Source organism: Vulpes vulpes, chromosome 8, assembly GCF_048418805.1.
Source record: "Vulpes vulpes isolate BD-2025 chromosome 8, VulVul3, whole genome shotgun sequence".
Classification (NCBI taxonomy): Eukaryota; Metazoa; Chordata; class Mammalia; order Carnivora; family Canidae; genus Vulpes; species Vulpes vulpes.
The window spans coordinates 4037784-4065757 of record NC_132787.1 but is presented as its reverse complement, the minus strand read 5'-3'; the positions used below and the strand labels follow the sequence as shown (position 1 = coordinate 4065757).

At 40.5% G+C, this 27974-nt stretch overlaps 1 protein-coding gene across 7 annotated transcripts in view; it reads left to right on the top strand.

Annotated features, from left to right (window-relative positions):
• Positions 1-27974, top strand: part of DIP2B (disco interacting protein 2 homolog B) — a 221850-nt gene that overhangs the window by 179603 nt on the left and 14273 nt on the right. For all 7 annotated transcript variants that reach the window (XM_072765309.1, XM_072765314.1, XM_072765313.1 and 4 more), the window contains 11 exons: positions 2212-2339; positions 4143-4257; positions 7711-7912; positions 13946-14055; positions 14210-14290; positions 18693-18816; positions 20098-20219; positions 22077-22188; positions 24342-24451; positions 25155-25285; positions 26909-27077. In XM_072765309.1, coding sequence (XP_072621410.1) covers positions 2212-2339; positions 4143-4257; positions 7711-7912; positions 13946-14055; positions 14210-14290; positions 18693-18816; positions 20098-20219; positions 22077-22188; positions 24342-24451; positions 25155-25285; positions 26909-27077 — 1404 coding nt within the window. The remainder of the gene's footprint in view (positions 1-2211; positions 2340-4142; positions 4258-7710; positions 7913-13945; positions 14056-14209; positions 14291-18692; positions 18817-20097; positions 20220-22076; positions 22189-24341; positions 24452-25154; positions 25286-26908; positions 27078-27974) is intronic.

Sequence of the window (27974 nt, the reverse complement as noted above, 5' to 3'; positions counted from 1 at the left end):
TGAACAGAACAAATGCAGATTAGTTCAAGAATGTTACAGGGCCTCTTTTATATTTAGAGCTGTTTTTGTAAGAATGTCATAAACTGAGGTAATATTTATTGCTTTCATTACCCAAGTTCATTTGACTCCTTCAAACTGAGACGTTTTTACTTTCAAAAACTCTTCATTTATTCTTGCTACATTTCTTTGATTTGATTTATATGTTTCAGTAAGCTAGAAGAGTGCTGAAAAAAGTTACCCTAGCAAAGGGAAACCATAATAAATAATGTACAAAGCATTTTCATACAAATTAGCAGCACTACACTATGAAAACAGTTTGTTTTCCATCAAATGGTATTTATAGGCCCTGGGTTTACAGAGACCATTATGATACAAAAAAAAAAAAAAAAAAAAAAGCTCACAGCTAGCTTCATGAGCCAACAAGGAAGGTAGAGAGGCAGATAATGAAGGGTTTTACATGACACTGTGGGAAGTTTGGGTTATATTTTGTCAATAACAGACATTTATGATCATAGTTAAGCCCAGATATCTCCATCCAACTCTACCTCCTTGTTCTTTCTTCTCTTACTAACTCAAGTTACATAAGGAAAGATCTAATTTTATTTCTTCCCCACTATTTATGGAGGCAGGGAGTGTGAGGGCATACCTCTAAGAGGATCGCTGTCCTAGAAAGAGAAGTCGATAACTACTGTCTTGACTCCTCTCAGCCCCAAAAAGTTCCCCTCAACCCAGCTCCTTTTAGCTTACCTTTCATGGCTGAGGTCCAAGATGGAGCTGCAGCATCCTATCCGGGAAACAGGGTAGAGGAAAGAGTGCAGTCCTACCATCTCTTATGGAAGATTTCCTGAAGCTGCTGAGCAACACTTCCCCTTATGTCTCATTGGTCAGAGGGCACTGAAATACAGTCTTTATTTTGGTCAGCCATGCCCAGCTAAAAATTCTGCTGTGAAAGAAGTAGAGAAATGGACAAATCAGTGTCTTTCTGTTTACTTCCACCAATAGCACTTTTCAAACCGCGTTGGAAATGGCTGGTTCTTTTCTGCCTTCTGATATTAACCAGTAGCTTCCTGAGGCTAGAAGCTTCATCTTACTCACATAACGCAGTTGGTGTATGACATTACATTATACTTGATAATTCAATGAGTGACATTCATGTGGAGAAGACTACTAGATAATTGAATATCTGTAAATTGTCCAGGAAATTTAGGGCTTGTGTAATACACAGAAAGGTCAATTTATTGTAAATGGGTCTAGAAGAATTGTTGAGAAGTATTTGTACAGTGATGCTGTTAGGGCATTGACAGCAAATTTTCCTGCAGCTGTTGTCTTCTTGTAAAGAAGAGGAGGCTCCTGCAGTGTTTCTTAGACCTTTCTTTATGAGCCTATTTCTAATCTTGCCAGATGGAAACAGCATTACTCTTATAAACCTAAAACAGGCGCTCTCGTATTCAGCTGTTTAATCTCTTCTTAATTCTAGTATTAAATGAGTTAATTTTTTTCTGTGCATCCATCTTGTAAATAGGTGCATAATCACAGCTGGAAAAATATGCTTATGTGAAATCCTAGCTGTTTCCTTATAAAATTCATCCCTGAGAATAAATATAAACAAATTCCTTTCTTATATACTGTAATTAATTGTAATATGCTCTGATTCCCCCTCTGATTTCTGAGGTATGAAACACTTTCTTGGGATCCCTGGGTGGCGCAGTGGTTTAGCGCCTGCCTTTGGCCCAAGGCACGATCCTGGAGACCCGGGATCGAATCCCACGTCGGGCTCCCGGTGCATGGAGCCTGCTTCTCCCTCTGCCTGTGTCTCTGTCTCTCTCTCTCTCACTGTGTGCCTATCATAAATAAATAAAAATTAAAAAAAAAAATTATTAGAAACACTTTCTTAGGGCAGCCCCAGTGGCGCAGCGGTTTGGCGCTGCCTGTGGCCCAGGGCTTGATCCTGGAGACCCGGGATCAAGTCCTGCATCGGGCTCCCTGCGTGGAGCCTGTTTCTCCCTCTGCCTCTCGCTCGCTTGCTCTGTGTCTCTCATGAGTAAATAAAATAAAATCTTTAAAAAAAAAAAAAAGAAAAGAAACACTTTTTAGAATCCATAAAATAGTTTTCTTCTCATTTTTGATGAGCTCTCTTTCAAGACAAGAAGTAAAATGTCTGTTTTACTGTTTAAATAATGGAAATCAAGGTTAATTGTTGTTACCTTTTAGGGCAGTTTGGTGTTCGTGGTTGGAAAAATGGATGGGTTACTGATGGTTAGTGGTCGAAGACATAACGCTGATGACATTGTTGCTACTGGATTGGCTGTTGAATCAATAAAGACTGTTTATAGAGGAAGGTGAGTAGTACAAAATTCAAATGTTAGCACTTCCAGTGGAATCTAAATGTATCTTTACAGGGTGATTTGTATTCTGTAGTCTGAGTGATTGGGTTATTCTTGGTTAAGCACAGCAGGAACTGGCCTTTGAATATTTACCTTAATATGGCAGATTCTTTGATTGAAGTTGGGACGAATAAGATATAACCCCATCCTGTATTTTAATTTTTAACTATTACTATTTGTGGAATTCTGAGGACTCCGGAGAATTCTACTTAGAACAGTGAACTTAACTACATTCCATCAATATAGAAGTAGTGCCATTCAGACTAATTAAAATAGATGCTACGTTGTAGGAATTTTATATCTGAGGATTGTTCCTCTTGCTCATCTCTAAATTATTACAACATTTTAACACAGAAATTGACATAGTACACAAGTGCTAACTTCAAATTCCGAGGATGAAGTCAATTACCAATCCTTTTTTTTTCTTTGTTTATTAGCACAAGAAAAGATATTTGGTACATATTTGAGTAGTTGATATCTGTCCAATAGTTTATAATCATGGGTATATATCTTTAAAGCACTCTTGGTATCCCTTTAGTTTTTTAAGATGTTAGGAAAGATTAATGAAACCAACATGAGAACCAGTTCCTAAAATGTGTAGTTTTTGTAATGATGTGGCTTCCTCTCAGATGTAAACTCAGTGAGGCACTAGACCTTCTGTCTTTGGTCACTGTTATATCCCCAGCACTCAGCACAGCGCCTGGCACATGGTAGGTGTTCAATAAATACATGTGGAAGGAAGGAAGGGAAGGAGATGGTCCTGCATGCTGACATATTCAGCTCTCCAGCGACTTCCCATTCTTTCATGCACCAGTTCAACAAATATTTATTGGATGTCAACTGTGTGCCACTGTTCTGGGTGCTCAGAGGGTTGCATGGGGCATGTAGCAGTGAACCAAACAGGCCGGGTCTCTGCCCTTGTGAAGCTCACATTCTCATTGGGGGAAACAGACAGTAAGTGCAGAGACAGGGAAATAGAGAACATGGGGGATGATGCTAAGTGCCCCATAGAAAGAACACCCCTGGGGGGGTGGGAGTGTGCTTACCGGTTTGTATAGGGTGGTCTGGGAATGCCTCACTAGTAAGGGGACCTTCGAGCGGAGACCTCACTCAGAACATCCCCCTCCCCTTGGCCTGCCAGGTCCCCCTGCCTGCCCTGGCCTGGCTCTGACCTCTCCCCACCACTCTCTGCTTCACCACTCTGCTCCAGGCACACTGGCCTTCTTGCTGTTCCTCAAACCTGCCAAGCTCGTTCCTACCTCAGAACCTTTTCGCTTTCCGTTCCTTCTGCCCGGAAACCTCTTCCTCCAGATCTTCGCATGGCTCGCGTCCTCACTTCACTCAGGTCTCTGCTCCAGTGTCCGCTCCTCAGGGAGGCACTCCCCAACCACCCTGCCTTCGGTGGTGCGGCCACCCTGCACACCACTGTGCCCCTCGCCCTGCCTTGCTTTCCTTCCTAGTGTATACTACAACATGACATGATTTTATATTTATTTGTTCTGTCTCTGACATGCAAGCTCCATGAAGACAGGGACTTTGTCCTATTTATCACTGTGTCCCACTGTTCATGCCAGTGGTGCTTATTCATACATGTTTTGAGTCCTCATTTTAATGGTAATGACTGTGGCATTTTCTTTTCTAAAGTACTCATTTCTGGGTAGCGTGGTGGGGATGTCTCCTCTCTGTTATTCCAACTGAGCAAAGCAAACAGAACTGGTTATGAAGGGAGTCCTGATGTGTTCGATCTGTCTCTCTTAGAATTGCTGTGTTTTCTGTGTCTGTATTTTATGATGAGCGCATTGTGGTGGTTGCGGAACAAAGACCCGACGCCTCAGAGGAAGACAGTTTCCAGTGGATGAGCCGTGTGTTGCAGGTGAGCACACATTGGGTATTTGTCAGGGCCTGTTGGTTTTGTTGTCAGAGGTGACAGCAACCACTGATCAAGCCTTTTCTTTGTTGGGCCAGTTATGACACCTTGCTTTTCTTACCAGTCAGTACTTGGATTTCTGGGTACTATTGGCAAAATAATGTAATTAGTACCATTTCTCCCTCTGGACTACATAGTATTTTTCTGCTCAGGTTGCCAAGAAATTGAATTGACCTGCCTCAGCAAATTCTTTCTCTTTCTTTGTGCCTGAGTGGTTAGTAACCATGGAAGTTTAAACTAACCATGTGTGGAACACATCTTTAACAGAAATCAATCCGCTTGTCAACAACTACAGTCTTACTACATATGTTCTCTAATGGGTGTCTAGCGTGCAGGGATCCAAGCAAATGTAAGATATTGTTCTTCTTCTGAAGGAGCTTTCCTATGGAGTTAGAGAGCTGAGTAAGATAAGCCATCAGAGAAGGAGAAAGACCTGAGCTCTGTGTGAGGGATACGTTACTAGTTAGGGGGGTAGAGTGATGAGAAGAGTCAGTCTTCATTCAAAATTACAGCCTTTTGGGAATCCCTGGGTGGCTCAGCGCTTTAGCACCTGCCTTTGGCCCAGGGCACGATCCTGGAGTCCTGGGATCGAGTTCCGTGTTGGGCTCCTGGCATGGAGCCTGCTTCTCCCTCTGCCTGTGTCTCTGCCTTTCTCTCTCTCTTTCTCCCTCTCTCTCTCTCTCTCTCTCATGAACAAATAAATAAATAAATCTTTAAAAAAAAAAAAAAAGAAATTACAGCCTTTGGATCGCCCCACCACTTCATTCCAGAGCTGTGCCTTCGGGCAAGTTACTTAACCGCATTCAGTTGATTTCTGAACCTGTAAAGTGGGGATAAAATGATAGAGCTATGGGAAGGATTTAGTGAGGTCATTATTTGAAGTATACAAGGTGCATTTAGTAAATAACAATGGTGATTATTCTTAACAGCAAAAATAATTGCAAGCATAATCTCCAGTAAGGAGTTTATAGAGACTGTTGTTTTAAATAACATTCCCTTTCACTCTCTATTTGCCTGTGCGGTATTCATCACCATGTGTTTATAGTTACTGTTTTCTACATCCACTACAGTATAAGGCCAATGAAAGCCAAGACCTTCCCTGTTTTGTTCACAATTCAGTCCCCAAATCCTGATAGTCATGCCAGCACATACACATAGTAGGCTCAGTAGATATTTGTTGGATAATATATGATCCCCCAAAAAAGCATGGGCTGTCTTTGACAAAGAAAATTCTACGGCAGCCCCAGTGGCTCAGTGGCTTAGTGCCACCTTTGGCCCAGGGCCTGATCCTGGAGACCTGGGATCGAGTCCCACGTCAAGCTCCCTGCATGGAGCCTGCTTCTCCTTCTGCCTGTGTCTCTGCCTCTCTCTCTGTGTCTCTCATGAATAAATAAATAAAATCTTAAAAAAAAAAAAAGAAAGAAAAAGAAAATTCTGTGTTACTAGAAGTGTTCCCAACATGTATTATTTATCTGCTTGGGGCATTTGGATATATTCACTGCTAGTTAGTAGTAATGTCGAAGAAATGATGCAAACCTGAGATGAGTGATAGGGCAAGATGACTGAAGATTTCCTTTATCCTCAGGGTCTGTAGTTCTGAATTATCAGCTGGTAGAACAAGATTATTTGTAGTGAAAAAACAAGAAAGAGAATCTACTGAGGATAGGCTGGTCAGAAAAGACCATGAACAGGTGGGGCTGGGCTGATCTCTGAAAGATGGCTAAGAATCAGACCTGCCAAGAGAATATTTTCCATACTATTCATGTTTTCAAACAAACAAAATGCTTATTTCATTTGGAATGAATTGTGAGACATAATGGAAGAATGTTGTGATGAGTTACACATTTTTTCCCTATTATAGGAAACTGAAATTTCCCAAGATATTTCTTATTTTTCCCTGGAAAGCAATTATAGAAATTACATGCTCTGCTAACTTACTAATCCGGATTCTTGTAAAAGTCATTCAGGGTCTGATTTGGTCATGAAATAAGAGGGCATTATCTCCCCAGTATCTGTAGCTTCTCAGCTTGGAGCATTTGGATTTACAGTAGAATAGTAAGGACCCCATATGTTCTGGTAGGGAAGAGCCTAGAGGTTAACTCCAGATATGTGTATAACATAAACTAAATACCTAACTTAGAACTTTTTTGAAAAGGTGGTCGATGGATAATTTGCCAGATGGTGTATTTTCAGTGGGGAGTCCAGGCTACAGGTAATAACATTTGCAGACTCTGTATGTTCTAAAATACCAGAGATTTAGGAACCTGCTGGACTTTCTATTTCCCAGTCGCCTGTATTGATTAGTAGGATAGTCTGAGTAATATGATGTTCAAGTTTATTTCTTTGCACTGTCAAATTGCTTTAAAACAAGGCCTTGTCTGTCTTATGACCATCAGTCCATTCTTCTAAGGCTATATCTGCTTTTCAGTAAGGCTTATGGGTGATACAGTAGAACTCTCAGCTGGTATACTTGGAACTGACATTAATAGTGGTCAGTTTTAAAAGGTGATTGAAGCTGAGAATCATAAAAAGAAATTCTTCAAGTATTAAGTTTTAACACAAAACGTGTAAATATCTGCATTTCATAATAGAATAGTGTGACAACCTACTTCCATAAACTACATCAAATTGCATGGTCTTTGGTTTGTTTTCATTTCCTTTAAGTTAGACTAGAATGCAGGTACATGCAAAGGGACTAGAATACAGAATCCTACCTTTTAGAATTAACTTGTGTCTACCAATGATAACTTTTTAATGAGGCTTTCCAAGGCATAACTCTCTCTATCCTTTTACACTCTATTTTATCAGTTGATACAATAGTTAAATTATGTGAACACAAGAACAAGCATAAAAGGCACAGAAACAAGCTCAGCTGACGTTTAGCAAGGGCACAGTTACAGGGCTGGGAGCGGAGATGCACTGAGGGAGTCAGTGGCCTCCAGGCTCCGTGTGCAGTGGGCTTTACCCATTGTTTTGTAGACAGGATTCTGAGTAACCTGGTGAACCAGTTAAGTGAGGGCCCACGTCCAGGCTTCTCTTGTGCTCATAATAAAAATACTTTGCCTCTACTGACTTGAGTTATGTTGTCTATTAAAAGACCCAAAACAAATTTCTAGTTTTTGGGCATTATCATTCAAGAGAGGACATATTAGGCTTACAAATCAGTATCTACCACTGACTATTTAGATCATATCTTACCTGTCTTATATTGATCTCTGCCATTGGTAAGAGAAGTAGGGAACTTCAGGTGTATGAGGTCTTAATAATCTAGGAGATTCTAGACCCTAGAGTGGATAGAAAAGTTTCGAAAATCCTAGAGTAGAATAATGGATTACATTAGGAGGTTGTCAAATATGGTAAAATTAATCTCACTGAATATTTTTCTTTGTGTTTTTCTAGGCAATTGATAGCATTCATCAAGTGGGTGTTTATTGTCTTGCTCTGGTGCCTGCCAATACATTGCCAAAAACTCCTCTAGGAGGGATCCATATATCTCAGACGAAACAGCTCTTTCTGGAGGGATCTCTGCATCCTTGCAATATCCTCATGTGCCCTCATACATGTGTGACCAATTTGCCAAAACCTCGACAAAAGCAACCAGGTAATATGCTAGCTTTGAAGACATAACATTAAAATTATAACTTCAAGGGGTGCTTGGGTGGCTCAAGTCAGTTAAACATCTGCCTTTGACTCAGGACATGACCCCAAGGACCTGGGATCCAGCCCCACATTAGGCTCCCTGCTCAGCGGGGAGCCTCCTTCTTTCTCTATTCCTCCCTTCTGCTCGCTTTCTCTCTTGCACTCTCTCTGTCTCTCTCAAATAAATAAAATCTTTAAAAAATGAAATGACTTAAAAAGTTAGAACTTCAAGAAGCTGACATTTTTCATCATGATTCTTTCTCTAAGATTAGAGAAAGGTTAGTAACGCAAGAATAGCATTAGATGACCAAAAGCAGAGAGGATTGAGAACCTGCAGCTTTTTCTGAGTTTATCACTGGCTTCCTCTTCTGAGTAATTCTCAGTAGTGTGCTTCCATATCCCCTGGATGTAAGGTTGGGGTCAAGATGATCAAAATCTCACTTGTGGAACCTAGAATAAAACAAGTCATCTCAGAGAAGGTTCTAATAATAATAAAAATAGCTAGTATTTATTAAGTGCTTACTAAAAGCCAAGTACATGCCAAGCATTGTATGTGATCCTAAAGTGTTGCCCTCAGCTGTGGAAAATAAAATTTAGAAAAGTTAAGAATTGTGCTCAAAATCATATAGCTAGTTAGTGGGAGAGTTGAGGCTGACACCATTTGTTACTCTAAAATCCACACTCTGTAAAAAAATAAAAAAATAAAATAAAATAAAATAAAATAAAATAAAATAAAATAAAATAAAAAATAAAATCCACACTCTGAATTACTATGTTATACTGCCTTTCTGTTGGGAATCACTTACTGAGAGTAATCCCTCATTCCTTTTAAGCTTTAGAGGTCTGATTTGGGCCTATAATATCTCTGGAGAATAAGATAACCTAATTTCGAAATTTTCTACTTTGTAAGCACAAGATAAATAGCATATTTTGCATTTGCCACATTCCTGTGAATTCAAGATGCAGGAAAGCATATGTTAATTGCCATACGGAAAAAAGAAAAAACCTCAAATGGTCCATTTCACTTCTTTACCTTATTTCTGAGCAGACAGAGGTTACAAGGCTGAATAAGAGGCTAAAGGGAGGAGTAATTAATTGATGGTCAATCATGTTGAAATATCTATTCAGCTCCACCTGAAATCATGAAGCTTTGATGCTATTTTATTTTAATTGAAAAGATAGTAAGAGGCTCCCAGTTTCCTGAATCCCTGAAAACACACGAGAGCCAAAATCTGGACCTTACAGATCCTGCCAGCACCACCCGTTCACCTACTTGCATATGTGTACACTCACAGACAGAGTGTACATCAGCACATTGGCCTCCAAACGTGTTGGGACGAGAAGAGGTAGTGAGTGGTGAGATTAGGAAGGAATGGGGGGATGTGTGGCATTTAATCATGTTTCTGTAAGACAGCTTTTGCTGAAAAGTAAACATGCACAATAATAAAATAAAAGGTTAGCCTCTTTCTAGGATATTTTTATTCAAGACACTATCCTAACATTATTAGAATTTTAATATACTCTTCAAAAGTTACTTCAGTGATCTGGTGGCCAAAGATGATATCACAGTTGTTTATCTCAGTAGATGTTACTGTCAGTTCATCAGCTAGCCTTAGTATTTACTAACAGTGTATATAGAGCTAAAGTATGTATGATATTTACCAGTTTCTGCTGGTGGAAATAAGAGTTTATAGAGGCTAATATAGAGGCAGTCAAAATCAAGAAGTCTGTAAGTAACTCATCAAAAGTATAAAAACTATCTTCGTATCGCCTGCCTGTCTGGCAGATGCATATAACAAACACCTCCTTCTTCATCTTACATCCTGGTTTACTGAAGACCTACATTCATTTGTCATGTGTAAAATCTTATTAAGTAGTTTTTAATATGTTAAATATCTTTTTTAATTGAAATATAAACATTCAGTATTACATTAGTTTCAGGTGTACACTCTAACGACTCAACAATTCTGTACATGACTCAGTATTCATAGCAATAAGTGTACTCTTATAATAAAATCCTATTTTAAATAGCATTTAAGGGCAGCCCCGGTGGCTCAATGGTTTAGCACTGCCTTCGGCCCAGGGTGTGATCCTGGAGACCCAGATCGAGTCCCACGTCGGGCTCCCTGTGTGGAGTCTGCTTCTCCCTCTGCCTGTGTCTCTGCCTCTCTCTCTCTCTCTCATGAATAAGTGAATAAAATCTTTTAAAAAATAATAAATAAATAGCATTTAATCTAGGATTCTTTTAACAAAATTTTCATGTCAATAGTAGATGCTTAAAAGATGCCACCTAGAGACCTGGTGCAGATGCTTTAAGATGCTTAAAACATTTCTTTTTCTAGCCAGATTTCAATCAATTGTATTAAATGATGAAACATATAAAAGATTATTCCTAAGCCTCCAGAGATAGGGCATCTGTCTAATGAAGGCATTAGGTTTGGATTCTGTATTTTTGCTCTCTGTTGTGATGGCCTGCTAAGATTTGGTGGGATGGATATATGGGTTGGACCAAAGCAGTTTGAAAACCATGGCATAGATGGGGTGGAGATAACTTGGGGATAACATGAGAGCTTGGGATTTAAGAAGGACATGGGAAAGTGAGAGGAATAGGAATAAGGTAAGAAAGAAGAGAAAAGGAAGATGGACAAGGTGTTAAGGGAGCCTGGTGACAAAAATCTCAGTGAGCTGCCTGTTGGAGCTACAGTGTAAAGAATGGGAATGTATTAGGATTGGTTTTGGCTGCAGATTTCAGAAAAACCAAATAGCTGCTTAGAAAACGAGACAAGTTTTTCTTTCTCAGGTAGAAGAAATTCAGGGCTAGACATTGTGGGACTAGTGTGGTAGCTCCTCAGTCCTTGTGGTTCCAGCTTCCCATCTTTTTGCTCTGGCACTATATCAGCCAACTGTTGTTACGGATATGCCACATAACAGATAACTCTAAATCTCAGTAGCTGGAAAAAAGCACTTATTTTTCACTCAGGTTGTGGCTCTGCTGAACTTGGCTAGGATCAGCTGGGCTTGGCTTGATTCCATCTTGTAGGTTGGGTTCAGAACTATTCTGTGTGTCTCCTCATCATGGGACCAGTAGCTACTGGGCCGTATTTTCCTCAAGGCAGATGGCAAAAGCAAGAAGGCAAGCCAAACCACACGAGCATATTTAAAGCTTCTGTTCGTGTCATGTCTCCTAACGTGTCATTGTCCAAAACAAGTTCAGACCGTGCCCAGAATCAGTGGAGCAGAGAGGTATACTCCTCTCATAAAATCACGGCAACAACAGGAAGGAAAGGAAGGATTATAAGAACAATAAAACAATCTGCCACAGCCATCCTAGCATATGCCTCAGGGCCCAGTTAGGCTCCCTGACCTCGCATCATTACAGATCACTTCCTTTTACATATTAGTCTCCCACACTAAGGAATACAGTCTAAATTTCAGGTATTGATTTGCCCAGCGTAAAACAGAGGGGTCTATTTTTAAGGAAGAAGAGGGATCTAGATACTGGGATTGGTGACTGACATTCTTTGCCACAGTTAATTTGCATAATTTTGTGGGAAAAATAAGCAGGCATACTTACAGGTACAGCAGGGTGTCAGCAGTTAGCCTTCTAGACATGATTGTTCTCATTTTTTCTCTTTGATCCTTAGATGTAAGGAATATAGACTGAAGGACCTCAAGAAATTGCTGCTGAATTATTTTTGTTGTTTTAAGCTACTCTGAAAAATTCACTTTTAAAAAGACACGCCTTTATTAATATTACTGGAATTAATAACCCAGGACTGGGTAGCTAACACAATCAGATGTACTCTAAGTCCCTGCCTGTATAAAAAGCTGTCATCAATGTGACATATCTTGTATGTAACTTGTTATGTGATTTCTTAGGAAGGCGTTTTGCATATTATACTTAAAATTGCAGTGGACACTTTGTAGACTAAAATTGTTCAACAGAGTTTTGGAGTACTTTATGCTTCTTGAGTTTTTATTCAATTTGAAAACAATTTTTAACTTTTCATTTTGAAATAATTTCACACTTCCATGTTGCCAGATACTAGAAAGAATTCTTATACCCTTTACCTACTTTCCCCAAATATTTTGAGTCTATTATTTAAGTGATTTTGTTCCAGCTGTTTCAGTATATTTAGGATCAACAGATTTTGGCAAAAACCTATTTAGTATTAATTGATACATAACATCAGCATTATTCAAAACTTGGCTGGTAATAAGTTTTGTGATTTTTAAAAATTTTTATTTATTTGACAGAGAGAGGGAGTGAGAAAGCATAAGCAGGGGGGAGGAGCAGAGGAGGAGGGAGAAGCAGGCTCTCCACTGAGCAGGGAGCCCAACACGGGCCTTGATCCCAGGACCCTGGGATCATGAGACAGACGCTTAACCGACTGAGCCACCCAGGTGCCCAGTTCTGTTATCTTTTACCATCTGCTTAGTTTAATACAATAGAGTCTTCAAGTGAGCATCAAGAAAGGTATATAGCACCCTAGCACTTTTTCTTTGAAGAGAGGGAGAGTTCTCCCTTTTTATTTGGAAGTGTCAAACCTGTGGAAATGTTGAAAAATACTACAATGAACACCTGTATACCATCTCCTCGATTCACCAGTTGTTAACATTATTTTACTGAACTCCTTGAAAATAAATTGCAGACATCGTGACATTTCACTCCTAAATATTTCAGTAATGTTATCTCCAAAGACCAAAAAAAAAAAAAAAAATCTCCTAAAGTTTTCCTAATCAACAACAATACTATTATTCTATTAAGAAATTTAACCTTGGGGCATGTGGGTGGTTCGGTCAGTTAAGAATCCGATTCGATTTCCAGATGAGATCATGATCTCAGGGTCAAGACGTGGAGCCTGCATGCTCAGGCTCCGTGCTAGGCGTGGACCCTGCTTGGATTCTCTCTCCCTCTCCCTTTGCCTGTCCCCTGCCCTCCCACCCCTGCTCCTGCACACACACTCTTTTTTTTTTTTTAAAAAAAAGAAGTTTAACCTTAATATAATGCTTTCATATAATAATACACAGTCTGTATCCAGATTTTTCCACTTGCTTATTACAGCTGATTTTTAAAAATTTAGTATCCAGTCAGGGTCATGCATTGCATTTGGCTGTCATGTCCTTTAATTTAGAAGTCAAAGCCTTATTTTCTCTTAAAGACATGGTTTTTGAAGAGTCCAGGCCAGTTATCTTATAGAATATCCCACAATGTGGATATATCACATTATTTATTAAGTAAACTTTTAGTAAAGCACTTCTGAGATTCCCGATGAACCCACTCTCAGTCCTCATAGATGGCAATTTCTTTCCAGATCAGATATTCCCAACTGTTAAGTCTATTTTTAGGGTCATACCATGATCATAGCTGATGAGATTATTTATCAGTAGGAACCAGTGCAACACTGTCACCTTCTTAGAGTGAAAACTTCCTCATCCCCAAGCTATAGGAGCCCACCTACTCCCTTCCACCCTCCAAACCCCTGTCTCTTCTCTGGTTCTTTTTTTTTTTTTTTAAAGTGGCTTTATTTTTATTTATTTATTTTTATTTTTTTTTATTTATGATAGTCACAGAGAGAGAGAGAGAGAGAGAGAGGCAGAGACATAGGCAGAGGGAGAAGCAGGCTCCAGGCACCGGGAGCCCGACATGGGATTCGATCCAGGGTCTCCAGGATCGCGCCCTGGGCCAAAGGCAGGCGTCAAACCGCTGTGCCACCCAGGGATCCCTCTTCTCTGGTTCTATCTTGGTTTTTTTTTCTAGCACTTCCTACTACTTGACATCGTTTATTTGGGTCTGTACTTATTGGTTGCCATTCCTCACTAGAATATAAGTTGTTTGTCTTGTTTACTGCTGTGTTCCCAAGGCCTGGAAGAGTGCTCTCAGTCTGTATTGTTGAATGAATATTTGAACTGGTTTGGGTCAGTCTGGAAATACTTCAGGGATATAATTTGAATTACTATCCCCCAGAGAGTTGATTTTTACCTTTATTTACAGGTGTGGGCCCTGCTTCCGTGATGGTTGGGAACCTGGTTGCTGGGAAACGCATAGCACAAGCTGCAGGAAGAGATCTTGGGCAAATTGAAGAGAATGACTTAGTGAGGAAGGTAAGAGTTCAGATGTGTTGGTTTTTATAAACAAATCAAAGACAGAACTTAGACTTCGGTAGTAGATGGAAGATGCATAGTAGATGGAAGATGCATTATCCAATTTTTGCAAAGTTACTGACCCTGCTTCCTTTTTTCTGCCCTATGACTTCAGCACCAATTTCTGGCAGAGATTTTACAGTGGCGAGCCCAGGCAACTCCTGACCATGTACTCTTCATGCTGTTAAATGCCAAGGTATTAAAAATCCAATTGTATGTTTAATCAGATGAATATTGTGGGAGGATCTTAGGCACTCTTGATCGCTTTCATCAGAAAATTTCTTTTGTCAACTCTGGGAGGAGTTCCTGCTTTCTCCTTGTTTTGACATACGAGGATAAATTGTGCAATCACTTCAAGGTTGAAAGGAGACCTCCTGGAGTGTTGTTTAATGTCGGCTCTCCTTGAGTTACAGTCCAACCGCCTTTATTCAGTTCTGATAGGAACAGTGGGGCCGACAATGTAGTTCCATAGATCTACAGATGTATAGGATGCATTATTATGTCATGTCATTTCTTACCCAATTTGACTTTTAATTCTTGGACTTCTACCAGGAAGAAAATGACCCCAGATCAGCATTTTTTTAAAGATTCTATTTATTATTTTTAATTATTTGCTATTAGTTATTTGAGAGGGAGGACAAGAAAGAGTACAAGCAGAGGGAGAAGAAGACAGAGAAGCAGACTCCCTGCTGAGCAGGGAGCTGGATGGGGCTCGATCCCAGGCCCCGGGGATCATGACCTAAGCTGAAGCTAGAAGCTTAATCGACTCCGCTAACCCAGGCACCCCATAGATAAATAATTTTTAAAATAAAGTCATTTTTACTATATATTCTTAAATGATTTATTGCTGACAGATGAAAAACAAATAGAAAATTATTCAAAAGTACATTTAACTGGTACTTTTTAATAGATGGCTCATCAGAATATTATTTTTTTTTTAAGTTATGCATTCTGTGAGTGTACGCTGATATATGTTCTAATGGCTGAATCCGGCTGAAAGTACCTTGACCAGGGCATGTAATAGTATTTCCCACCATCAAGGGGAAGACTGGAGAGCCTGTTGAAATCTCCTGGGCCACTTACCCAGATTGCCCTCTTCTGCCCAGACACCGCTAGATTCTGATATATTTCATACAAATACACTTTTGAGAGTTTATGTAGTGATAGAACTTAATGAGGGGAGTGTGCTGTGCATCTTAGGGAAAAGTCATTAAAAATCTTAAGAACCATTGTGCTCTGATAGAAAACTTTTCAACTTCCTTGCTCTACCTCTATGTGAAATGGGGTTTACCTCCAGGCCCATGGATTCATTAGGATCCTTACATTTCAGTAAGAAGGTGTCAGTCCAGCTTATTTTCCCACTCGACTTCTAAGCTGGGCTATAGTCAAAGCTATAGCTCCGTGAAACCTGTACCCCAGGTATTTGTTAGAAAGCATAAGTTTAAATTTGCTTCTTGGTTTGAGAAGCAATATATGGAGATGACTCAAAGACATTTAGTCCATTTATTCCTCTGCATGTTTTAATATTTTACGTTGGATTAGCCCAGACCAGTAGAAAGCTTAGTGACCTTATCATTGTTCCCTCATGCCCAGAAAAAATTTTTTTTAATATTTATTTATTTATTTATTTATTTATTTATTTATTTATTTATTTGAGAGAGAGAGAGAGAGAGCAGGGATTGGACGGCCAGAGGAAGAGGGAGTAAGAATCTTTTTTTTTTTTTGTACATTTTTTTATTGGAGTTCAATTTGCCAACATATAGCATAACACCCAGTGCTCATCCTGTCAAGTGCCCCCCTCAGTACTCGTCACCCAGTCACCCCATTCCCCCGCCCACCTCCCTTTCCACCACTCCTTGTTCGTTTCCCAGAGTTAGGAGTAAGAGAGAATCTTGTTTTTTGTTTTTTTAAGATTTTATTTATTCATGTGATACACATACACAAAGAGAGAGAGAGAGAGGCAGAGACACAGGCAGAGGGAGAAGCAGGCTCCATGCAGAGAGCCCAACATGGGACTCGATCCCGGGTCTCCAGGATCAGGCCCTGGGCTGAAGGCGGCACTAAACCGCTGAGCCACCTGGGCTGCCCGGTGAGAGAGAATCTTAAACAAGCACCACACCCAGCATGGAGCCCGACGTGGGATTCCATTTCATGACCCTGAGATCACAACCTGAGCCTAAACCTACAGTTGGATGCTTAACCAACTCTGCCACCCAGGCACCCTCAGAAAATTGTTTTTTTGAAGGTTTAGTTTGCTGCCGTACCATGGACCAAAAAGAAGATTACAAGAAATGGCCTTATGACTTTAGCCAAAAAGATATCCATTTTAGTGTTGTATCTTAATATCAAACAGTAGACAATTGACTAAATAAATTATGGCATATAAAATTATGCCATGAAATACTATGCAGCCATTCAAAACAGTATTATAGAAGAATATTTGATTATGCAGAAAATATTCATAACGTGGAAGTGGTTAATAACAGTATACCAAACTTCAGTAAAATAATCGAGTACCTAGGTGCACCTGGGTGGCTCACTTGGTAAGCGTCTGACTCTTGATTTCAGCTCAGGCCATGATCTCAGAGTTGTGAGATTGAGCCCCACATTGGGCTCTGTGCTCAGCCAGGGTCTACTTGAGATTTTCCCTCTCCTTCTTCACCTCCCACTTGTGCTCGCTCACTCTTTCTGAGATAAATAAATAAATCTTTAAAAATAATAATAATAATAACCGAATGCCTACTGAAGACCCTGTTGTGGGCCCTATATATTTCATAGTTCATTTTAAAGTGGAGGGAACTGAGGCCCAGAGACATAAAATGACTTGCCTGAGGTCACAAGGCTAGTAAGTGGTAGATAGAACTAGGAAATTAGCTATTTCATTTGAACCCAGACCTGGCTTCTGATCCCACATTCTTTACCAATGCAATACACAGCTTCAGGCAGATAGTCTAATGTGGTAACTTTTTTTTTGATGTTGCATGTGAATTTATATATAATATATACTCATTTTTTAAAAATCAGGAAAATACACACCAGAATGGTGATAGTGGTTACATCTGACTTATATTTTACTTGTCTGAATTTTCCATATGAACATGTACTATTTTATATTAATGAAACTTAAAAGTTATTTTAAAAATAGCTCAGTAAAACTTGTTTTTCTTGTGAGACTGAGTTCTAGAGTTAGAATAATTAAGATAAGATGCCTATTATTAGCACAATAGGCAGAGAATAATTCAGTTTAATTATTTAGTGAAGTTGGGACGCCTGGCTGGCTCAGCAATTGAGCATCTGCCTTCGGCCCAAGCCGTGATCCTGGAGTCCCAGGATTGAGTCCCACATCAGGCTCCCTGCATGGAGCCCCCTTCTCTCTCTGCCTGTGTCTCTGCCTCTCTCTCTCTCTCTCTCTCTCTCTCTGTCGCTCATGAATAAATAAAATAAAATCTTAAGAAATATATATTTAGTGAGGTTGAAGATAGGCATACCCAGTTACCCCACAATTCCATCTATAGATCTACCCTCTACCAAAACTCATGTATTTATGCATGAGGATACATGTACAAGAATGATGTTGTCCATCCGCAGCAGAATGGATGAATAAATCGTCATGTATTTGTACAGTTAAATACTACGCAGCAACAAAAATGAATGAACTATATCCGTGTACTGCAGCATAGCTGACTTTTAATGTTTAGAGAAAGAAGCAAAACAGAAATATGTGCCGTACAGTTACATTTATATAAAATCAAATATTTCTCAGGTGGTAACATCATAAAGAAAAGGAAATCAGTGATTAAGATTAAAAAGTCAAAGTAGTGGTTACATACAAAGGGAAAGAAAAGACAAGACTAGACCCAGGGGACCCCGGGGGTGCTTTTGTGCTGTTGGAAGTGGTCTTTCTCATGCCATGCTGGTTCTTACACAGTTGCTTGCTTTGTGATTTTCCATTATGCTATACATTCATATTTTATGCGCTTTCATACTTGTGTGTTTTATTTTACACACAAAAGGGTTTCAAAAGCCCAGCTCAGTGGAACTTGAATTAACACAAAGGAATTGATGAAGACCTTCAGGAAGATTACTCTTAGGATCATGAAGAATCAGCCATTTTCTAATCTGCTAATCTCTATTATTGTCTAGTGGACTCTGATTCATTGTTACTGTTTTGTATATATGTTTGCTGTTAGAAAATTCAGAGCCAAATTTGTGTTACGCACAACAAATGCACACGGCCGTACAGCCAGCAGTGACTCTCCTGACCTCACTGCCACCCTCATCCTTTTTTTCCTTTGTTTTCCTTCCACTCTTATTTCCTCATTTAAATAAAAAATTCCAATTTTGAAGCTATCTTAAAAAAGACTATAAATGCATATATCTGATTAAGTTAATGTCAGTATTCCCTGAGTTCCTTCAGGCACTAAAATAGAAAAGGAATATTGCACATCTTTCTGTACTAGAATTTTCACTGGAATTGATAACTTACTAAAAAGAATCTACTAAGGCACAGGCCTTTCTGATACAACGTTGAATTGGCTATAGTTGTCACTGTTTCATTTCCTGAGTTTTGACCCACTTATTCTTTCTTCGATGTAAAGGGAACTACGGTGTGCACAGCCAATTGCCTTCAGCTTCATAAGCGAGCAGAGAGGATTGCGGCAGTTCTTGGTGATAAGGGGCATCTAAATGCAGGAGACAACGTGGTGTTGCTCTATCCACCTGGTAGGTGTTGGGTTGGTAAACTAGACTCAAGCTCCATTATCAGACCACAGAGCGTGAGAGGAGAAGTGAGGGCCGCCCTCTGCGCCCCGGGTAGGCCGTGCACTTCCCAGGTCTGGGAGCCCCAGGCACCCAGGCTAAGGTAAGAACCCAGCCTCACTCCCTGGAGTTGGGCAGCACCGTGGCTCTGCTGGAAGTGTGTCTATTGTATTTACCTTTATATTCCCACTGTCCGGCATAGTTGCTGGCGCTATGGTAAATATCAAATGAATAAACGAAGACTTTTTCTCTTTTGGAGACCCTCAAAAGAGGTGCTTTGTTTCTAGGAGTGTTCACCCAGCACCCAGTTCCTAAAGAATATTGTGCGTGAACTTTTTTGACTTTGCATTCTTTATATCCTGCTCGTTGTGTGGTCTTCCTTTGTTATTGCTGCTTTCGTCTTCCATGCTCTTGTTTAATTTTAAAGTGTTCTCTTCACAGTAAGAGGGACTCAATTATTTGATGACAGTTTGGTGGAAATAACCAGAATGTTGTTATATGAAATATTTGAGTTGTTCGTTTCTTTATTCTTTTGTCACGTAACCACTCATGTGTTTGGCCTCTGGCCTTCTCTGGTCTTTTATTCCCCCTTAGTTCATTTTGTTCTGTAATACTTACTATGCTATTTTATTTGCACTGATACTAAGATTTCTTAAAAAGTAAAAGAATCCCTCCTATGGTGTTCATGTGGGATTGTCTTCCACCCACCAATGAATGACATGGTGATGGACCAGAGCATTTCCCCCCCGAGGCCACTCTCCATGTCCTGGTAGTAGAGGGTTGTCTTCACATGGAGTCTCACTTTGCCTCCCTAAAACTCACATTACAGATGGAGGGACATCTCAGAAGTCTAATTGCTCATCACACAGCAGCCTTCTAAATTTTTTAAATCTCAGGTGTTCCTTAGCCCTCCTTTCCCTGTTCTTTTATCTCCTAAGTTACCAGACCTGATTTCTGCAATTATTTCTACTAAGCAATATCAAGTTATGATAGCAAAATACCTTCCTCAGGTGTCTCTCAAGAGTTTACTTCTGACCTGTTACTTATTCTTGGCTTCTCTGTATTTATAAAGTTGTTTTCCTTCTTTATGTTCAGTTCCTTCTTGTTTTAAAAATTTTCTTCGGCTGTTATCAGTGTTAAATTATGATCTCAATAAACTGGCACATGGTTGAATAAACTGGTTTTGGAAGATCTGCTTTTTAGTTTCTCAGTGATGCTGGGCAGCTAAGTGACTCTGTTTTGCAGGCATCGAGTTAATAGCTGCATTCTATGGTTGCCTGTATGCGGGGTGCATACCTGTCACTGTCCGACCTCCTCATGCTCAGAACCTTACGGCCACATTGCCCACTGTCCGCATGATTGTTGATGTAAGTACCGAGCATTATCTTGGCCTTGTCCTCCTCTCATAAAATCCAGAGTCGGACAGCTCAAGATCCTTACTAATTTTCTGATTTTGAGTCAGGAAGTCAAATCTGTCTCCTGAAAACCGCCTCCTTTTCATTTATCTAACCAAAATGGCTAACATTTTTCAGTGAAGAAATCTGAGAAAGTGATTATTGGTGAGACACAGAATTGTGTTTTTATCATGAACGTTAAGGAGGTAAAGCTGTCATTAGTAATTCTCCTTAAAACTTGGGGTTTTTGGGACACCTGTATGGCTCAGCAGTTGAGCCTCTGATTTTGGCTCAGGGCGTGATCCCAGAGTCCCGGGATCAAGTCCCACATCCGGCTCCCTGCAGGGAGCCTGCTTCTCCCTCTGTTTATGTCTCTGCTTCTCTTATAAATAAATAAAATCTTAAAAAAAAAAAAAAAAAAAAAAAAAAAACCTTGGAATTTTTTTTCCTCCCTTCTTAAAAAATGTTTTAATTTTTTTCTGGACAGTAGCCCAGGTAGTTACATGCCAAATTGAATTCTCCCTCGTGTTGGTCATTTTTATTTTAGTCACTTTTATAAATTCATTTGGTATAGTTTAAAAGGTATCCAGATCTTGCCCTGGAGGTGTTAGAAGTTTTTTGTTTTGTTTTAAGATTTATTTATTTGAGAGAAAGAGAGAGCATAAGCAGGGGGAGGAGCAGAGGGAGAGGGGGAAGCAGACTGTCCACAGAGCAAGGAGCCCAGTGTGGGGCTCGACCCTGGGACTCTGGGATAATACCAGAGCTGAAGGCAGACGCTTAACTGACTGAGCCACCCACATTCAGGGATAGAAGTTTCTAGAGAATATAAGAATTGAAGGAAGTAAAAAAAAAAAAAAAAAAAAGATTTGAAGGAAGTAACATAAATCTGTATTGCATCATATTCTAATTCATATTACAGCAAAGAGGCAGAGTTCTTTTTTTTAAGATTTTATTTATTTATTCATGAGAGACACACACAGAGAGGCAGAGACAGAGGCAGAGGGAGAAGCAGGCTCCATGCAGGGGGCCCCATGCGGGACTTGATCCCAGGACCCCAGGATCATGCCCTGAGCCAAAGGGAGATGCTCAACCGCTGAGCCACCCAGGCATCCCAAAGACACAGAATTCTAATTTGTGTAGCATTTGTTTCTCTTAAGAACCACTGTTGTATCAGCAGCCAGAGCCTGCAATATAAAAACCATGTTCACTGTAGATGATTTTATTACAGAGTTCAGTTCAGCAAAATGCCCTCTTTACATTGTGCAAAGTAGGCCAGAGCAGCAGGGAGTTTCCTTCTTTTGACAGTTCAAGGGGAAGTTGGTCACTTTGCGTTTCCACGTGTAGGTATGAAGGAGAGCTTGTTTTCTGTGACAGCTCCACATCCCTCAAATTCAGGGTATGTTCTAGATCTAGTAAATTTCTCCATTCACTAGACCGTGACAAACACGAACTCCTACTCTGACTCCTCGCATTCCCTGAGCGATACAAAATCCATGTTTTTACTTTATCATGGTCTTCATGAAATCAAGAGATGTTGGAATCCATACTGAGATTATAACTATGAAATATTTTAGAAGCAGTGTTGTAAACAATAACTTGCATTGTGAACAAGACCATCCTTCTGAGACAGTTCAGGGTTACACATTTCCAGAAGGACAAATAGTACAACATCCATTGTACTATTGTATGTTCTTTGAAAAACAAGTACTGTCCTTTCCAGAATGGTGTGCTTCTAGGCCAGTATGAGTTGCTTTTAGCAGCAGCCAGAACCTATAGTGCCACCTGGGGGATAAGCTTCCTGGTGCTTATTTCTCTCCATTTGTTTTCTAGGTCAGCAAAGCGGCCTGCATTCTCACCACACAGACCCTAATGAGGTTACTGAGATCCCGAGAGGCAGCAGCTGCTGTGGATGTGAAAACCTGGCCAACCATCATTGACACAGGTGAAAGGGAGATCTCTCCAGAGCTATTGAAGGGGCAAGAGTATTCACTCCCTGAGATCCCCTGAATTCTCATGCTAAAGACATTTATGTGACCCTTAGGTTGCAACACATTCCACCTGCTAAGAGAGAGGCAAAACTTCATGTCTGGTTCTCTGGACTGGATGCTACAACAACCAGATCCAAAGATGCAGATCACAGTCTGCTTAGAGCTCTTGAAACAAAAGTGTGTTTCTCTTACTCTTGAAATCCTCAAATAGCGGTTAGATTCTTATGTAGAATGTAACCATGTACATGTAAGGCCATATAAAGATGATCGGATCCTTGACTTCCAGATGTGATATAGTTAAAACAGCATTGGACTAGGAGTCAGAAGACCCGGTTCTAGTTCAATCTCAAGTACTTATTTTCTATATAACCTTCTCTGTGATTATCCTTTCCTGAAATGCTACTTACCCTTACCTGACTCACAAATTTTTTGAGAATATCAAGTGCAGCATAATAGGAAAGTACTTCAGAAACTATAAAGTACATGAATTTTAGATGGTATTCCTGCTAAAAAAGCACAGGGGATAAGACATGGGGATACCTGGAGAATGTTGGTAGAGGGAAGAGAGTGGGTTTTGGAGTCAAGTAGATGATATTTAAATCCTGATACTCTGTTTTTACTCTCTGTGTATCCCTACTAACTTGGGCAAAACTGTCCACAAAGTGGGAGTTGTGATAACCACTTCATGGAGCTGTAAAGGTTAAATGACATAATGTAAAGCACCTTGCACATAATCATAATAATAGCATCTTTTATTGCACCCTAGTTATATGCCAGTCATCTAATGTATTACCTAATTTTATCCCTACCCCAACCCTATTAGATAAGTGTGAGTTTTATCCTCATTTTACAAATGAGGATAACAGGTAGAGGGAAGTTAAATAAGTAGCAGAACTAAAATTCAAACCCAGTCAATTTGGCTCCACTCCCAGCCTCTTAACCATTAATTTCTTCTCTCCCTCTTTTCAATAAGTGCCGCATGGTGTATGTCCAACTCAGGAACATTTGTATGGGCTTAAATGCAGGGATGGCAGTTATCTGTGATGGTTGTGTGCCAGATGCTGAACTAGAGTTTTTTAGATTTGTTACTTAAAGGACATAAGCACAGTTATATAACACAAATGGACTGTGTTGGTATTAATGATACAAGTGGATCTACTGTGGCTTTTGGACTCGGTCACACTTCATAAAGACCTGAACCGTGGGCTCTGATAGAGACAACAGGAAGGTTTCTTTAGGAACATGAGGAACCCCACCCTATGCAAAAGTGTGTTGAGGGATAGATAAAGTCTTTGCCTGGACCAGAGATTGGTGCCCAATGATAGATTTAAAAGTCAGAGTCAGAATTGTTTCTTGATCCAGAAAGCCAGAGGAGCCATTAAAGAGGCTTGGTTGGGAGCGGAGATATCCTTGACACTGTTGGTTTTGACACACGAAGCAAATGTGGGAGGAAGGGGGGGAGGTGTATAAATAAACAAGCAAAGGAAAATAACCCCTAATTCTAGCTTTTCATTCTTAAAAATCTACCACGTTAACTTGGAGAAAACTCTTGAAGCAGTCCATAATTATCGCATGTACTAAATGGTAAATAATGAACTTTAACTTGGAACCAGCATGATAACAACTAAGCCTTTTGAGCTTTTTGAGTTGTTTTAGAAGTGCTCTATGTGAATTAACTTCCTAACAGTTCTATGAAGGTAGGTATTATTCCCAGTTTAGAGATCAGGAAACAGACACAAAGAAGTTAAATAACTCCCAAGTCACTTTGATGACAAAAGGCAGAGCTGGATTTGAACACCAGCGAGCGATTTGCTTCCTTAGTTCATGTCTTCTGCCTCCATGTTACATGACCCCTTGCTAACCTAATAAATACATTTGCCTGTTGTAGATTTGCTTTACTTCTATTACCCAGTAGTGTCCTCAGCCCCAACCCACTTCTAGGAGTGACATACATGAGCTGTTTAGTTAAATAAGAGAAGCCTAAGCTTTAGCAAATTCCAGAGGCTATATTTGTCCATAGCAAAGCCATAGAAAACCAGCTGAAGAGCGATGATTTTCATGCTCCAGTGTGTCTGATTGACATCAGGTTTTTTTCTTTTCATTGCAGATGATTTACCCAGGAAAAGATTACCTCAGTTGTATAAGCCTCCTACTCCCGAGATGCTGGCGTATCTTGATTTTAGTGTCTCCACAACTGGCATGCTTACGGGAGTGAAGGTAGAGTGCTCTGGATATCTTCACTCTCTCTGGATGCTGGGAAAATGCCAGGTCTGCAAAAAATAGAGATGACCACTGCCCCCAGGGACTTCAGATGTGGGGGCCAACTGGTTGTACCAGAGACCAGTAGGCGGAGGATCAAAGGTCCTTGCTATATTTAAATAAAAGCATTGGCTCTTCCGGAATAAGTTATCCCAAGGAATCTGTGTTATGAAGAGTTCTGAACCTGGCCTAGAAGCTAATAAGAGCTAATAAGATAATAAGAGTCACAGTTAAAGCCAGTAAGAAAACATAGATTCATGTTTTGTAGAACTTGGTATTAACTAATGAACAAAAGTATGTTGCCTTACATTAGACTTCTGTAGGCTTTTTTTTTTTTTTTTAGATTTATTTATTATTTATTTTAGAGGCTGTGGAGGGACAGGGAGGGACAGACTCTCAAGCAGACTCCCCTCTGAGGATAGAGTTTGACATGGGGCTCTATCTCATGACCCTGGGATCATGACCTGAGCCGAAACAAAAAGTCACACACCTAACTGAGCCACCCAGGTGCCCCAGACTTAGATAGGTTTTTTAAACAATTGAAAACAGACATCATTTTGAGAAGTTTGGGGGAGATTGAAACTTTTCAGAACTATCATTAGAGCTTTTTCTGCCTGTGGGGATGCCAGTTCCATCCTGTTCCATGTTCCCTACTTTCCAGATGTCCCACTCTGCAGTCAATGCTCTCTGTAGAGCCATCAAGCTCCAGTGTGAGTTGTACTCTTCTCGGCAAATCGCCATCTGCCTTGACCCTTACTGTGGACTTGGCTTTGCACTCTGGTGTCTCTGCAGGTAGGACTGGAAAAGCAAAGTAACAGAATGAGTGGGGATGTCTTTGGGGCTATAACCATCTCATCCTTCCCTTTGCTACCTTAATTTGGTTTCAACAAAATGCTGATGTTTCCAGAATTCGTGCACCTGATGTATCTGTGAAGCTCATTTAGTTTTGTTTATATTCCCCTTTTCCCTTATCAGTTAGTTTTATGCCTCATACAAAACGTCGGAGATCTTATTACTTACTCTCTACTCCATCCTGTAATCCTCATTTTAGAAGCAGAGCCAAGTAGAAGGATGATACTTGGGTGAAATATGTCATCCTTTGACAGCCAGGACGTACCCCCTAGGTTTGGCAGGAAGGAGTATAATGAGATTGGATGACAGCGTGTTGCTGGAAAGTAGCATGCGTGTCCTGTCCAGATTGTGTCTTATGGAATAGCAGATCCCCACTCCTCCCAGGGAGCCTTATCTCAGCCCTGCATGCTCACCTCCCTGGTAGACATCTCCATGAACGCTTCACAGTCACCTACAACTCAGCATTCTCCTGAGTGTCCTCATCTTTGTTAGGATGGGACCGTTCACCTTAGGGACCCAACTAGGACTGTGAGCATGATCTTCCACTTCTGTATCTGTATGTCTCGCATCCAGTTAAGTGTCATGTCCTTTGTGGCTCCATTTTCCCTAAACCCGTCTGTACATAAGAATCACCTAGGGGTCTTTAAAAAAAGGCTAAATAACGGGCTTTCCCCAGACTCACTAATTTACATCTCCAGAGGTAGCAACCACAATTCCAGTATTTTTTAAATACGAGATTCTTGGGTTCCTTTTGATTCTGATCTGTACTTGGGTTTAAGAGGTTGAAGGTTGATGGCTGTGAACTATACGTCTACTATGTGACTCTGTCATTCCTTTGTTTTTATCCTGGCTGCACTGTCAGGATTCCAGGCCTCACCATCTCTCACCTCTCCTGTCTCTCCGTCATCAATGTCTGTGTCTCCAGTCCCTCTCCATGGTGCTAGATTCACCCCAGCTTAAAGCCTGCAGCGACTGTCTGCCGGGGAAAGTCTAAACTCCCTCAGACCATAATTATGCTCTTGTATTACAGTTTGGTCCCAACCTTTCTGGCCTCACTTACCACTCCCCTGTGATGCGTCCTGTGCTATAAGATTTCGTAGTAGGCCGCTATTTCTGATGACTTTAAACACACCATATACTTCTGGGTTTCTTTTCCTTCCCATATGCTGTTCCTCTGCCTGGAATGCTCTCACCCCCACCCCATTTCCTCCAGCCAAATTCCTGCTCATTCTTTAAGCCCCAACTTAAGCAATACCTACTTAATGAAACGCACTCACACACACACACCCCACCACCCAGCTTTCCTAATTTGGACAACTTGCTCTTTATTTTATGATCTTAATCTAATGATCTTCACATCTCAGTTACTGTATATACCAGTCTGTTTTATGGTAGTTATCATGTCTTGTGAGTTGGACAGGAACAAGGTTGATTCTCAGACCTTTATATCTAATATGACCTCACACTGCACTTCACGGGCAGTAAACGTTGGTTGAATGGATGGTGTACATCAAGATATCTCGATGAATTGATAATGTCAGCTCTCTCCTTTCTTCGTTGCAGTGTCTACTCAGGGCACCAGTCCATCTTAATTCCTCCTATGGAGTTAGAAAACAACCTTTTCCTCTGGCTCTCCACTGTCAACCAGTACAAAATAAGGGACACTTTCTGCTCCTACTCAGTAATGGAGCTCTGCACCAAAGGGCTTGGGAACCAGGTGGAAGTGCTAAAGGTAAGAAGTGCAACAAGTAGCCGGTCCAGAGGGTTTTAAAGAAATGGGCCAGGCAACATGATGCCCGAGTAGGGTTTGACAGGCAGATCTGCCTGCTTTTTTCTAGCCAGTCAACATTTTGTAAACCTCAGGAATTTTATTTCTTCTGCTAATTTAATATGTTCTTTCAGGGGGATCCCTGGGTGGCGCAGCGGTTTGGCGCCTGCCTTTGGCCCAGGGCGCGATCCTGGAGACCCGGGATCGAATCCCACGTCGGGCTCCCGGTGCATGGAGCCTGTTTCTCCCTCTGTCTGTGTCTCTGCCTCTCTATCTCTGTGTGTGACTATCGTAAATAAATGAAAAATTAAAAAATATATATATATATTAAAAAAAATACGTTCTTTCAGAGCTTAATCTGAGTCTTACTTTGTGGAGAGGAAGATGAAACTAGTCAGGAGGCTGAATGGAAATGACTTCATGTAAAGATGAAAGACAACTATGACCTCCATTAGGACTTTTTCTAATAAAATTTGCAGTCTCAGAGGAGTAGAGATTGGGGACTGCCCCAAAGATAGGGGTAGCTCATTCATATGTGTATCCAGGGATGATATGTCTGACTGACATATGAGAGTCAGAAGACTGATTTTCTTAATAGAAAATTACGTGAAATTGAAGAAACAAAACAGAAGAGCATGGGGGGAAGGAAGGAAAAATAAAACAAGACGAAATCAGAAAGGGAGACAAACCGTAAGAGATTCTTAACTCTAGGAAACAAACTGAGGGCTGCTGGAGGGGAGATGTTGGGGGATGGCGTAGCTGGGTGATGGGCATTAAGGAGGGCACATGATGTGATGAGCACTGAGTGTTAATACGAGACTGTTGATTCACTGGCCTCTACCTCTAAAACCAATAATACGC